The sequence below is a fragment of the Caretta caretta genome, chromosome 3 (assembly GCF_965140235.1).
Source record: "Caretta caretta isolate rCarCar2 chromosome 3, rCarCar1.hap1, whole genome shotgun sequence".
Classification (NCBI taxonomy): domain Eukaryota; kingdom Metazoa; phylum Chordata; order Testudines; family Cheloniidae; genus Caretta; species Caretta caretta.
The window spans coordinates 90,982,936-90,997,722 of NC_134208.1; the positions used below are offsets into that span (position 1 = coordinate 90,982,936).

Below are 14,787 nucleotides of genomic sequence, written 5' to 3' on the forward strand. Positions count from 1 at the left end.
TTTTTAAAATTAAAAATGTCTGCAACATCCAATAGCTCCCAGACATAGCCATGATAGCCATAAGAAGCAGAGGAGCATAACGGGATTTTTAATGTCTCCTTTTAAGATCCCACAACAATGGGTGCCATGTAAGCTATTGTACAAATACTGAAGAAGGGTGTTTCCAGTTTGTCCACAATGCTTCAATTCAGAAACCTGCCTCTTACAGCTTTGACCGTCTTTGCATTTGAACCATTCAGCTTTCCATTTAAACTGCAGTATGCAGAGAAGCATTTATTACTGTCGAAGGATGACTAATTAGCCTGAAAAGGACTGACTGCTATAAAATATGCTGACTCAGGGAAAGGAGAAACAGGAATTTGTGTCTGGGGTGGCTCATGGCAGCTATTGCTCTTGTCATGATTCCATTAGTTTTATCCTGAGTCAGTTGGTGAGGCATGTCTTTGGGATCTTGCATAGGGGATTGTATAACTTGCTTTGACAAAGGGAATGTGTTCTCTATTGTCACAACTAACTTAAAATGACACGTATTCACCGTTTTGTTATAAGGTTGTTGCCTATATGACTGAAGTACCAGATAAGACCTTGTCTTAATCATTGTAACTGTCTGATTTATGTCATAACAACAAGGTCTATGTTGTATTTGTAAAATCAAAGTGCTAATAAAAGCTGCTTTCCCAGCAGGAAAATAACAATTTTATAATAAAATGAAAATGCTTCTGTTGTAGTGATTTAAAAAGAGAGTTCACTTGATGTCAGACTAGGGTGACCAGATTTCCTGATTTTAGAAGGACAGTCCCAATTTTTGGGTCTTTCTCTTATATAGGCTCCTATTACCCCCCACCCCCGTCCCGATTTTTCACATTTGCTGTCTGGTCACCCTATCTCAGACAGAAGTTTTTTCTCACAACTCATGACCGCAGTATGTATAGGAAAAATACCCAGTGTCGAAAGTACATCCTTCTAATAATAAATTTGGCTGTAACTGTTAGTCCTGGGGATAATGAATTAAAAAAAAAAAACACTTTTCCCTTAGTGTTTTTATTTTATAGATGACATTGTTCTAGATGGTGACTTTGAAGAGCAAAGGCAGACCTGTAAGCACCCCTGGAAGAAAAGTAGGGAAACTTGGAGGTGCCCCTCAAAGTGTCTTTTATAAGTTGTCCCTTAAAGCATGCTGAGGCTTGGGGTGAGGACTCTTACTCGCTGGGGAATGATCCACAGGGGCAGAAGCTGTCTGCATGGACAGCTCCTGGCTCTGCTAGCTGACTTTTCCCTGGCTGCCAGACTTCTGCTGTGAGCTGAATTGTTTCACTTCTTGATTTCCATACATAAATGAAGCTGGTCAGCTGGAGACAGTGCCACTGATGGCATTCTCCCCTTTCTAAGTGGGCAGGAGGATGCCTGCAAATAAAGAATGTCCTTAGCATGTGTATGTGGAAGTGACACTTCCTGTCCATATAGTTTTTGACTAAGGGTCATTCACTCCAAATCTGTTATGGGTACAAAATCCCATGGGTTATAATGTTAGGATTTAGGATTTGAATATGAGCTATTGTAAATAAGGTGAATCATGAGGCTTTTTAAAACTGCAAATCTGAACACTAGGTGTAAAATTAATACCCTGTTCTCCACTCCCTTTCCACTTTAAAGAAATGTAATTTCTTATAAGTGGGACAATTTAATCCTTAAAAAAATTACTGCTTTCTTTTAAGTTTTAGAAGGGGAAAATCTAAGTAAAAGCTTTATTACTGTAGTTTTTACCTCTATCCCAGGGCTTTTTCAGGGGAGAGAGGATTTTTGGCATGGTGGAGGCTCTGCAGATGTCCATGGCAAGCTGACAAAAACAATGTTGTTCAGGTCACTGTGGAGGAATTGAGACTTTTATGTGTATGGGTATAGAGATAATTTTTTTAAATTGTTTAATTTTAAAATAATCCATGGAGAGCATCAAGGGAATCTTGGGAATACAGAACACGACTTTATTTTAGTAAATGGGGAGCTTAAAAGTGGTAGACAGTGTCTTTCTTAGCTACTTGGTAGCGATGGCCAGGTTTACCTTGGTGACTTCATATATGGCCCATCAGGAGTTGTTCTAATTGGGGCGTCTACTGAGCTGTGTTTGTGGGATGGAATGAAAGAGAAAGCTAGGCCTGTAACAGCTACCTAAAATGTGAATGACATGGTGTTACACTGGGTCTATTTAAATAAGCTTCAGACTGGTTTGAAAGACTATTTTAGCTAGACTCGTGGTAAAAATTGGTGATTTATTGTGCTGCTGCTGTGGAACTAATTTAGGATCATTTGCTGCTTTCTCCTTACTATTCAAAGAGGGAGGTTACAGTAAATAATGCCTGAGAAAAGGGGGAAAGTATCTTCTAGTTTGTTTGACTTCCTGTTCCTATTTCTTCTTTTTGATGTCAGTAAGTAAACAGTTTGGTTTGACAAAATAATAAACTACAATGATCCTTTGTTTCTCCTCCACCAAGCTGCTGCCTGTTCTTTGCTTTGGCAGCTAAGTGATTGCTGTGAGGAGCTGTTGGAGCATGTGGGTTAAAATGGTTCCTGAGTACCTAATACAGCCAAATATGTGTGGATACAATTCAAAGACAATACATTACAAGCTATTTTACTTTTCCTTTCACAGTTGAGCATGTTGCAAAGTAGCTGGGTTCCCCTTTTAAAAAGAGGATCTATGAAATTATACTAATCTAGAGGTCACCCTGATGCTCTCTCTAATGATATTATACTTGCCTGAATTTTCAGTTTTTAGTTAGGAACATTTTTAATTAAAAATCAGCTGTGAAACTCTCGACTTTTGTCTGTGATCGCCACAAGATGTTGTATAGCGTGTTGGAGCCACGCTACCATGGAGGCTATAGAGCTGGATTCCTAAAAGTTGCCTGTCATTGGGCAGATTATGCATTACAAATTTATACGCTTTTTTTCACATATTGGACTTCCTGGGCCAGATCCTCACCTGGTGTAAATGGCATTCCATTGAAGTCAGTGGAAGTAGGTGAGTTTGCACCAGCTGAAGGTCCAGCACCAGCTGTTTTAGTTTTCCAAACGCTGCCTTTTTTTTTGTTAATGAGTGATCTCATACCAACTCCCTGGACAGCAAGCCCTCAACAGGACTCCAGTTTTGTAGTGCCGAATGATGTAGTGGAGTCTGGTTGTGAGCAAATGTAGCGTTCAGTGATGTCTTGAGTTCTGTTGTTACCCTTCCTTTTCAATATGTATATGAGGCCACGAGACGTTTAGGTTGTGGTGCATTCTATAACATTTTAAACAGTTTAGATCCTGGATCCCTCAGCGATTGCTCCTCTACTTGTGTGACACCAGAAAAGTCATATTTCAGCAACAGTATAGTTACGCAATCACTAAGCCACTAGTGAAGACAAAACTTGGGCATTTTGTCAAGAAAACCTGCTTTGACATGGTGGTTGCAGACAGCTGAACCCAGGATGTGCTAGTGCTTATGCCGATGCTTTCATGGGTGCAGTTGCACTGTTGCTCGCCGTTGCTGAAGTAGATATATTTATTTTGCATGTGCTACTCCTGGGGGAATTCTGCACCAAAAAATTAAATTCTGTGCACAATATTTTAAAATTCTGTATATTTTATTTGTCAAAATAGCGCAATATAATATATATAATAATATAATATATATAATTATATATATATATCACACCAGCTTCAATTATTTTGGTAATTTATTTCAAAATACCTGTCAACAAGTTTGTCTGTAACAATGCAGGCAAAAAAAAGATTCAGGAAATGTTTTTGACATAGTTTGCTTACTAGGCATATTAATACAGAACTTTGACTAATAATTCATTTAAACTACAATACAGAAATGTATTTCCAGCACTCCTCAGAAGCAGTGTAAAGGTTTGGGGCAGTTGGGGTAATGGAGGAGCTGAGGGAGAGGGAAGTAATTGCTGGGAAGGAGCCTTGGAGTGAATCTGGACGGTGGTTGCCTGTGGGTAAGAGAAGTATTGAACAGGTTTTGGGGTGGGGAGAGGGATTGTTAGGGAGTTGGGAGCCTCCCCCATGCAAATCCTAGCTGACCCTTAGCCTCTCCCATTCAGTCAGGCACATCTTCCTCTCTCCCCATGTGTCCCTGCACTCCCATTCAGCCACCTCCCCCCATCCCCATGCGGCTGTGCATCCCCCGTCCTCATGTGGCCTTGCCATTCAGTGCCCACCCCAGTCTGTCTTCTCCCCCCCACTAGCTCTTCTTCTTCCCCCTCAGTCTATGACACCCCGCCCCCACACAGCAACCTCATATGCCCAGCTCTGTGTCTCTTCCCCCCCCCCCCCCCCCCCCCGCGCACCTGACCCTTCGGGCTGTGAGGAATGCAGCCTCTCCTCTTCTGTTGGCTGGTGAGCTGTCTGCCCTCTGTTCTGCCACTACAGCAGCCCCTGGTGGGCAGAAGGCATAATTGCCTTGCCTCTCCCGCAGAATTTTGTCCCCCAGCATTAATGTGCAGACAAGTTCTTCAAGAGAAGCAAATTCTGGCTATATTATTTTTTTCCACTATTGTATGAAGTTGGTGTGACAGAGTGGAATATGTCTTAATTGATTTATGAACTCCATTTTGTATTGTGTGGCCAGAACATTGCATTGCATTCCAGACAGTGCCCTGCCCAGGAGATGTGCTTGCCACTCCATTGAAGGACCATCCCTGAGAAGCCATCAACACAGCAGTCTAGCGCCATCAACTTTGAATGGCTCTCAGCTATGAGCCCAACCCCATGGAACAATGTTTTTTTGACCTGGGCATGCAGGGGGTTTGGGCATGCATGACAAAGGGTGGGCACCGGAAAGTCTCAGTGGAGCACATGACAAAGAGACGGAGACTCTCCTTAAGAGTGTGGCGCTGCTCTGAGCAGGACAATCCATCATCACCAGTCTGCTCAAAACGCGATTTTTGGCTTGTTTTGAGGCAATTGGGCCGGTGTTTTTAGGCAGTTGTGGCCCACAGGTTTTTCTACTTCTCTCGTGAGCCATTTTTGTTGTTTTGTTTTTTTGAGACCCGCCCAGTGTCATGGTGTTTTTTTGACATGAACCCTGCCTTCCGCTTATTTTTTCTGGGTTTTGTGGGTCTTCCGTCCCTGCCCCCACTGCTAATTAGGCTTCATTTGGGGTAGTTTTCTGGCAAGTCTTATCACCACATGTCAGAAGGGATTACAGGGGGCGGGAACAAAGGCTGGAAGGACTCTTCCCAGCTTGAAACACTGGCAAACCTTGAACTCGCAGAAAGGAGTGAGCTCAGACTAGTGGAGGCTGTGACTCGGGACTCTTGTTGTTTTCAAAGACTTGTAACAAATGGTTTTACTAGTGCAGTTTCTGTGATAAAGAAATTGCTTTGCTAAGCCTGTGCACCTTGCTTTCCTGCCTTGTTTTCAGTAACGGGGTTAAACTAGAAGCCCAGAGTGTCCTCAGCCTAGGTGGAGCTCCAGGGGAGCAAGTAAGTGACTGGGAGGCTCAGGTGGTCTAGGACATTGATTTCAGAGTCAAAGGCAATTGGTGGTGGCACCCCATATCTCAAAGAGGGGCTCAGATGAAGAGCTAGAAGCAGTATCTGGACTTTCCCCAGACCCAGATAGCTTGGAAGTATATGGGAGCCAATGACTGAGTCATCTCCCAACAGGCTGGTGACCACAGAATAGTACTGGGCCAGGATGTAATAGTTGGCAGCATGGGAATTCTGTCAAAGTGATGATTAATTTTGCATGATGGTTACAGCAATGCCAATCATGAGATTTTAAATAAAATGGTTTGTGTGGGGCTACTCAAAAATTTTTAATCAAAACTTCTTGAAAAAACAATTTTCCATTGAAAAACATTTTTTTCAAACTATCTACTTTCCACAGAAAATTTCAAATTTTCATTTAAAAAAACCCCAATGCCCGAAAGCTTAAATATTTTGCTGCTGTGGTACTTCATGGAAGTTGTAGTTTGATTGCATCATATCCCCATTCTCCTCCAATAGGATGGGCTTCTCAGATGGATATCCTCTCCCATAATGCCGTAGGGCCAGGGTCTCCCATGATGAGTTGCCTTTTCTCTCCAAGAGGAGAGACCATGAACACTATAGGAGATGCAGTCCAAGCAGGGATCCTTGTTTACAGAGGAGATTGTGAGTGAGAGACACCAAACTACAACTCCCATGAGGCAAAGCAGCAGCATTTCAAAAGCAGATTTTGGGGTTTTGCTGAAATACTTCCACTGAAGATCAAAATTTTATGTGGAAAACTTATACAAGTACAAAATTTGTTGTTTGTGTATAAATTTTGTGCAGGAAACTCCAATTCTTGACCAGCTCTAGTTTTAGGTTTTCTATCTTCTGGTTTCTGAGTATTCCAGGTGCACTTTGTCACATTTTCAAGGTCTTTCACCACCACAAGCTTTTCTCCACAACCAAGTAAAAGCTGAGATTCTGACATTTGCTCTTGGGGTTTTGTTTTTGTTTTTGTTTTTTTTTCTGTCTAGTATTGCCTCTCCAGAATGCATTTTTCCAGCAGAGTTCAGTGTGGCATTTTCTCTAATCCAGTATGAATCGTTGCTGAAAAAATAAAACAGGAAACATGCACACAAGCCACTATATAACCACATTCAGACTTGGGGTGACTGTACCTTTTGAATTATTACTTTAACTCTTTGTGGCGTAGATGCTTTTGTCATAAATGCCTCTGAGGTGAACAGTGAGAGCGTGGGAATAGGGGAGAAGTGCAGAAAAGCCAGTCTCATGTGCACTTATCTTTCATCAGCTTAATTATTTGCATGACTGCCCCAGCTAGATTCCAATAGCAGCAAGTCACAAAATAACATTTAATTCCTCACCTCAAAGGAGACTTTTTATTGCTAATTGGGTTTTGAGCAGGTATCTGAGCATACAGAAAATGGAGTTCTACCTGGGGAAGAGATTGTTATGATCTGGTTGACAGGGCAGCCTAGGGCCAGGTCTACACAACAGATTTTTTTCCGGCATACCTATGTCAGTCCTGGGTGTGATCTCTGACAGCTGGCCGGCAAAAGCTCCTAGTGTACACAAGAGATATACCAGAAAAATGTAGCTTTTGCAAGTGTCAATTATTTTGCTCAGGAGGGGCTGGAATAAGCTATACAAGTAAAAGCACAGCTTTGCCAGTTTAGCTGCATCCAAACTAGGAGCATTTAGCTAGTATAGTATATGCTGGCAAAGCCTTCCAAGTGTAGTCCTGGCCTAATTCTCTTTGGATGCTGTGCAATTTTAAAAGTGGTAGGGGCAGAGTCTTGAAAATGATTGATCAGTTTCCAGTTGTAGCTTGCTATGATTGCTTTTGAAATGACCTATGTAAAATTTATAAATGATGATAATGCAGCTATGCATGTTTTCCCCCAAAATAGGAATAGAAAATACGACAGAAAAAGCTTTTTTAACTGGCATGTTGGGAGAATGGGGGGGTGCCAGTAAGTCAAAAATTCCAGTTAACTAAGTGGGAGGGAGTTTGGGTGCTGGAGGGTTTTGGGGGCATGGGGTTGGGGCGCAGGAGGAGTTTCGGGATGCCGGATCCAGGCGATGATCCCCTCGGGTGGCTCCCCCCAAGCAGCAACATGTCCCTGCTGCTCCTAGGTGGAGACACGTCTGCCCAGCTCTGCATGCTGCCTCTGTCTGCAGGCGCTGGCCCCACAGCTCCCACTGGTTGCAGCTCCTGGCCAATGGGAACTGTGGAGCCAGTGCTCGGGGTGGGGGCAGCGCGCGGAGCCACCTGGCTGCACCTCCATCTAGGAGCAGCAGGGACATGTCACTGCTTGCAAGGAGCTGCCCGAGGTGAGTGCCGCCCAAGGTGAGTGCCACCCGGATCCAGCACCCCGAAATCCTTCCTATGCCCCAACCTCCCTCCTACACCCTAACTCCCTCCCAGAACCTGTTCATCCGCCTAGGAGCAGCAGGGGCATGTTACTGCTTCCAGGCAGCCACATGGAGCCAGGAAGGGAGCCTGCCAGCCCCACGCCAACCAGACTATAAACCAGACTTTCTATGAAGATCAGAAATGCCAGTTTATAGAGCTTTCCAGTTGGTAAAGTGCCAGATAACACAGACTTTACTGTACCTAGAATCGCCCCCACTGGGATAGAGGGATGGAAATTGGAACTTCCTGCACCGATGGGGATATGTCCCCTTGAAAAGTGGACAACTTTAAAGTAGGGCCACTAGAGCCTTGTGATGGATTTGGAGTAGCTTTGTATCTTATGAATACTGTATGGTGACCTGGTTATTGGGATGTTTACTATAGGAATATATTGATTTAGTTTAATAGGAGGATGCTGGGGGTGGGGGAGGGGAAGCAAGCAGGAAAGTAAAGTACGCTCAGGATAAAGACACTTCTCCACAAACATCTGAGAATTGTTAAGAGTAAAGGTTCAGGAACACGAGAGATCAAAAGAATTATAGCTGGGGTTAAAAAGGGATTCTGTCGCAAGAGAGATCATAGAATCATAGAATATAAGGGTTGGAAGGGACCCCAGAAGGTCATCTAGTCCAACCCCCTGCTCGAAGCAGGACCAATTCCCAGTTAAATCATCCCAGCCAGGGCTTTGTCAAGCCTGACCTTAAAAACCTCTAAGGAAGGAGATTCTTACCACCTCCCTAGGTAACGCATTCCAGTGTTTCACCACCCTCTTAGTGAAAAAGTTTTTCCTAATATCCAATCTAAACCTCCCCCACTGCAACTTGAGACCATTACTCCTCGTTCTGTCATCTGCTACCATTGAGAACAGTCTAGAGCCATCCTCTTTGGAACCCCCTTTCAGGTAGTTGAAAGCAGCTATCAAATCCCCCCTCATTCTTCTCTTCTGCAGGCTAAACAATCCCAGCTCCCTCAGCCTCTCCTCATAACTCATGTGTTCCAGACCCCTAATCATTTTTGTTGCCCTTCGCTGGACTCTCTCCAATTTATCCACATCCTTCTTGAAGTGTGGGGCCCAAAACTGGACACAGTACTCCAGATTAGGCCTCACCAATGTCGAATAGAGGGGAACGATCACGTCCCTCGATCTGCTCGCTATGCCCCTACTTATACATCCCAAAATGCCATTGGCCTTCTTGGCAACAAGGGCACACTGCTGACTCATATCCAGCTTCTCGTCCACTGTCACCCCTAGGTCCTTTTCCGCAGAACTGCTGCCTAGCCATTCGGTCCCTAGTCTGTAGCTGTGCATTGGGTTCTTCTGTCCTAAGTGCAGGACCCTGCACTTATCCTTATTGAACCTCATCAGATTTCTTTTGGCCCAATCCTCCAATTTGTCTAGGTCCTTCTGTATCCTATCCCTCCCCTCCAGCGTATCTACCACTCCTCCCAGTTTAGTATCATCCGCAAATTTGCTGCGAGTGCAATCCACACCATCCTCCAGATCATTTATGAAGATATTGAACAAAACCGGCCCCAGGACCGACCCTTGGGGCACTCCACTTGACACCGGCTGCCAACTAGACATGGAGCCATTGATAACTACCCGTTGAGCCCAACAATCTAGCCAGCTTTCTACCCACCTTATAGTGCATTCTTCCAGCCCATACTTCCTTAACTTGCTGACAAGAATACTGTGGGAGACCGTGTCAAAAGCTTTGCTAAAGTCAAGAAACAATACATCCACTGCTTTCCCTTCATCCACAGAACCAGTAATCTCATCATAAAAGGCGATTAGATTAGTCAGGCATGACCTTCCCTTGGTGAATCCATGCTGGCTGTTCCTGATCACTTTCCTCTCATGCAAGTGCTTCAGGATTGATTCTTTGAGGACCTGCTCCATGATTTTTCCAGGGACTGAGGTGAGGCTGACTGGCCTGTAGTTCCCAGGATCCTCCTTCTTCCCTTTTTTAAAGATTGGCACTACATTAGCCTTTTTCCAGTCATCCGGGACTTCCCCCGTTCGCCACGAGTTTTCAAAGATAATGGCCAATGGCTCTGCAATCACAGCCGCCAATTTCTTCAGCACTCTCGGATGCAACTCGTCCAGCCCCATGGACTTGTGCACGTCCAGCTTTTCTAAATAGTCCCTAACCACCTCTATCTCCACAGAGGGCTGGCCATCTCTTCCCCATTTTGCGATGCCCAGCGCAGCAGTCTGGGAGCTGACCTTGTTAGTGAAAACAGAGGCAAAAAAAGCATTGAGTACATTAGCTTTTTCCACATCCTCTGTCACTAGGTTGCCTCCCTCATTCAGTAAGGGGCCCACACTTTCCTTGGCTTTCTTCTTGTTGCCAACATACCTGAAGAAACCCTTCTTGTTACTCTTGACATCTCTGGCTAGCTGCAGCTCTAGGTGCGATTTGGCCCTCCTGATATCATTCCTACATGCCCGAGCAATATTTTTATACTCTTCCCTGGTCATATGTCCAACCTTCCACTTCTTGTAAGCCTCTTTTTTATGTTTAAGATCCGCTAGGATTTCACCATTAAGCCAAGCTGGTCGCCTGCCATATTTACTATTCTTTCGACTCATCGGGATGGTTTGTCCCTGTAACCTCAACAGGGATTCCTTGAAATACAGCCAGCTCTCCTGGACTCCTTTCCCCTTCAAGTTAGTCCCCCAGGGGATCCTGGCCATCCGTTCCCTGAGGGAGTCGAAGTCTGCTTTCCTGAAGTCCAGGGTTCGTATCCTGCTGCTTACCTTTCTTCCCTGCGTCAGGATCCTGAACTCAACCAACTCATGGTCAGATGGGGTAGTTTGTTCAAAAGAACGAGACTGAGACCAAGGCGCCCCCTGAGGTGTCGTAGAATCAGAGTTTAAGGCAAGAAGGGGACCACCAGATCATCTAGTCTATCCTCCTGTACGTCACAGGCCACCAACACCACTGAGCACCCGCACATAAAACCCAACAACCACAACTGAATCCAAGTATTGCAGCCCACGGGAGACTAGACTAATGTGCTATAGGCAGAGAATAGGAGGGACCAAGGTGCACCAGTGTCCGAGGCTCCTGCAGTGCACAGAAATGATAAGTGAGAGACACCCAGTTAATCTTGGCAAGTGACCTGCATCCACACGCCACAGAGGAAGGTGGAAAAATATCCAAGGTTGCTGCCAGCCTGATCGGGGGAAAATTGCTTCCCAACTCCACATATGGTGATCAGTGAGACCCTGAAAACATGAGCAAGAGCCCGCTAGCCAAGCACTTGACAGAGAGTCTGCTTGGTGCCACCCCAAAGCACTGGCCATCCCATCCAGTGTCCTTCAACGACCATTTTAGAAGACATTAGGCCCACCCAGGTTACCGTCAGTGTATGATTACCATATAGGTAAGTTACACCTGGGTAGACTGTTGTTCTTAAAATCCTTTTTCTCTAAATGTTGTTCCTGCTGTGAAAATAAACAATAGTTTAAGAAATCTGTCTGAGCACTATCTAAACCACTTGTCCCAGACTCCCAAAGGGAAGGACCACGGGGGCTGAACTCAGTTAGATTTGCAGGTAAGCACAGTTGATACACTGGAAATTATAGCCCAAGGGGGGCGGGGAATTGTGGAATTAGGTCAAGACAGGAGGCCAGAGACCTGAAAGGGTAGATTCAGATACACAAGAAAGAGGTCGAAAGTACAGATAGTCCAGTAACCCTGACAAGTCCTGCCAAGAAAAACTGTCTAGGAGATTTAATGAATTGGTGAAGCCCCATGGTGCCCTGGCCCTTGCTTTCTGAGTTCTGTTGGTTCTAGATCCAAAGGTAGAGTGGAGTTGCCAATACCTTGCATCACTGTGGTAGGTTTTCCTTCCCCTCAGGTCCCCTGGTGCATTTTTCACCACAGAGGCCCTCTGGTTTACTCCAGTATAACACAGGGCAGAATGTAACCCAGTGCAGCCAACAGAAATTTGATATTATTGGGACCTGTTATGTTTCCTGAGTTTTAGTGAGTTTTGCTCCACTGCATTAAGTTGCATTTCAACTTTTTGCATTTAATTTCCTCAATTTTTGTTTTTTTATTTTTTATTTTTAAAGAAACAAAGAAAAGGAAAACCGAATCCCAGAGCTTTTCAACAATCGGAACTTAAAAGCTCCACAAGCTAAACCAATGGCATTTTGACAATTCCTGGCTCTGGGGTATATTGACATTCTTTAGGTGCACTGGCATGTGTATTGCACACTAAGATAACTCTAAGCACATGATCTGTAGAAGTACATGGCTTTAACATTAAGTGATTAGTTTTTGCACACATATGAAATGAATTTAAATGGTCAAATCTAATTAAAACCAAATTCTTTCAAATCTGGTAAAGACAGTACATCTCAGTGAGGACTAGTTGCGTACCAATCTTCTGATTCTGCCAGTGGATTTATGTGTGTGAAGCCACATTCAAGTCAATATTTACCTACCCACAGTGCATCACACCTTTATCCGTAACACTGTGCTGCTGTGTGGACACAAGCATTGTAGTATGACTGTTCTACATGACATATAGTGTGAATGTACTCTTCCAAAATAGCTTTTTTGATTGTACTAATAAATTCTACATCAGTGCAACTTCTGCGTGTAGACAAAGCTGTGCTTACCAATAGATGTTGCTTCCAAGTGATAGCTATATTTATTATCGCTAGGCTATTATCACTAACAGCAACAACCTGCTCAAAAACCTAAATTGTTGTTTATCCTTACCATTTGACTGTAACATCAAAAGTAAATAGAGCCACTATAACAAAGGGACTTTTTAGTGTGTGGTTTTTCCAGTAGTGTGAACAGTAGGGATCAGAATCACATTTTAATGGAATTTGGTTTTATAGTGGTAGGAGTCTGAATTTTCATCTTTCTTTTTCCAGACAACGTAAGCTAGTAATGATGATAAAGCTTTAAAATAAGTGCTGCTTTCTGTGAAAAGTGTGTGTGTGTTGCATTGAATGATGGCACTGTGTAAAAGTTTGACAGGTTGGAGCTTGTCTTTGCAAATTATGTCACCTTTTTTGTTGCCAGCATATCACATCTTCACCAGCACTTCATTTTTAGTTGCCATTTCACCCAAATGAGTTAAGTATTTTTCTTTAGTAGTTTAAAACAGAAGGGGCATGACTGTTTGACCAAAGTAACCCAATGTAAACTTCTGGATAATTACAGTGTGAGACTCCCCAGCCATTCTGAATAATTACTGTTATTCGTTAATATTGATAGTAAGTCATTATTTTAGCACTGATAATGTGAAAAATACTGTACAAGATACAAAGGTAAAGACTATCTATGACCCCAAGAGCTTAAAATCTGAGGACCTGACCCTGCAAGCATTTACACATGTGAGTAACTTTACTTACTCAAAAAGTTCCACTGATTTCACTGGGAAACCCAGAGGCACGTATTTGCTTAAGGCTTTTTAAAATATAAACATCAAGCTACTAGTACACTTACTCTTACTCACACTGTGTATTGCTTCCTTAGTAATCTGAGTCTCTTTTCTATACCTATGCTTTTTCTTTCAGCTAATGCTTTCTCTATTCAATCTGTGTCCCGCCCATTCCAACAGAGGTGGCTTGAATTTTCATTTGAACTTTCCAGTTGTCATACCTAATGCTGCAACTGACAGTTGTGCACCATCAGTGGCTCTAAACCATCCTGTAATGCCTTTGCACCATTGCCCACTAAGGGTGTGTGTTTTCTGTGTGCACACTGGATAAGTGGAGAGAAGAGAATAAACTTGACTATAATAGTGGTGGGGTAATGTGGGTTAAATTCTCTCTGTGCTTTCACATACGGTCTAACTTCCTTCTCCCCCAACAATACTGTGTATTGTATTTCACTGAAACATGCAGTGGTAACTCGGAAAAAAATATTGATGGCGAAATCATGATAGCCAGATGCTACATTATGTGCTCGCATTCTCAGCAGGATTTGGCCCTAAAATAGAAAATTAGAGTAAATTAATCTGAGTGTGATTCCTTCAAACTTGAAACAGTAGTTTCTAGAGATTGTGGTATCTTGATACACAGCAACCACATTCTCCTCAACCCCCCCCCCCCCCCCCCACACACACACACACTCCCTTCTTGTTTTAAAAGAAGGATGCTGTGACTCCATCAATTTTAAATTTACAAGAACTTCTGTATAATAGCGACTAAGCTGAGAAGTAATACAAAATAAAATGCTTTATTTTTGAAACTGGTGAGTGACTATTGATAACAATGCCTTATATATGTTGTTTTTTACTTCCTTTCTCCCTCACCCCTTCCACTCCAAACAGGGGATGGATGTGGGCACATGGTGGTGTATCAAGACAGTGGCACTCTGGCATCCAAGAACTATCCTGGGACTTACCCCAACTATACTGTTTGCGAAAAGAAAATTCAGATACCTCAGGGAAAACGACTGATCTTAAAAATTGGAGACTTGGATATTGAATCCGAGAAATGTGAATCTAACTACCTTACTATCCTTAGCTCTTCAACAATACATGGTATGTAAGAAAAATGGGTAAGATCATAAATTGTTAAAAGATTTTGGGTTTTAATTGATTGTGATCAGAGGAAAAGTATGGGAATTGTTACCTTGTTTCCTTATCAGAAAAATCTTCCTACATATTAGAGTATTCTGTTCTCAAGCATGTAAAGTGGTTGGTGTCTCACATAGTGTAAGAAACCTAGAAATATGGCCATTCTGTGTATACTGTACAACTGCCTGGCCAAAGTGAATGTGCAACAAGTACTAGCATGTTCACAGACAGTTTTAGCTCCAAATATGTGAAATTTAACAATTATGAACTTTATATTGAAAGCACAAAGGGTTAGCCATCGTAAATGCTAATTGATCAGTCTTGGCT

General features: G+C 43.2%; 1 protein-coding gene across 1 annotated transcript in view; it reads left to right on the forward strand.

Moving 5' to 3' along the window:
• Positions 1-14,787, forward strand: part of DCBLD1 (discoidin, CUB and LCCL domain containing 1) — an 84,720-nt gene that overhangs the window by 16,379 nt on the left and 53,554 nt on the right. Inside the window, exon 2 of the mRNA XM_048844706.2 lies at positions 14,212-14,424. Coding sequence (XP_048700663.2) covers positions 14,212-14,424 — 213 coding nt within the window. The remainder of the gene's footprint in view (positions 1-14,211; positions 14,425-14,787) is intronic.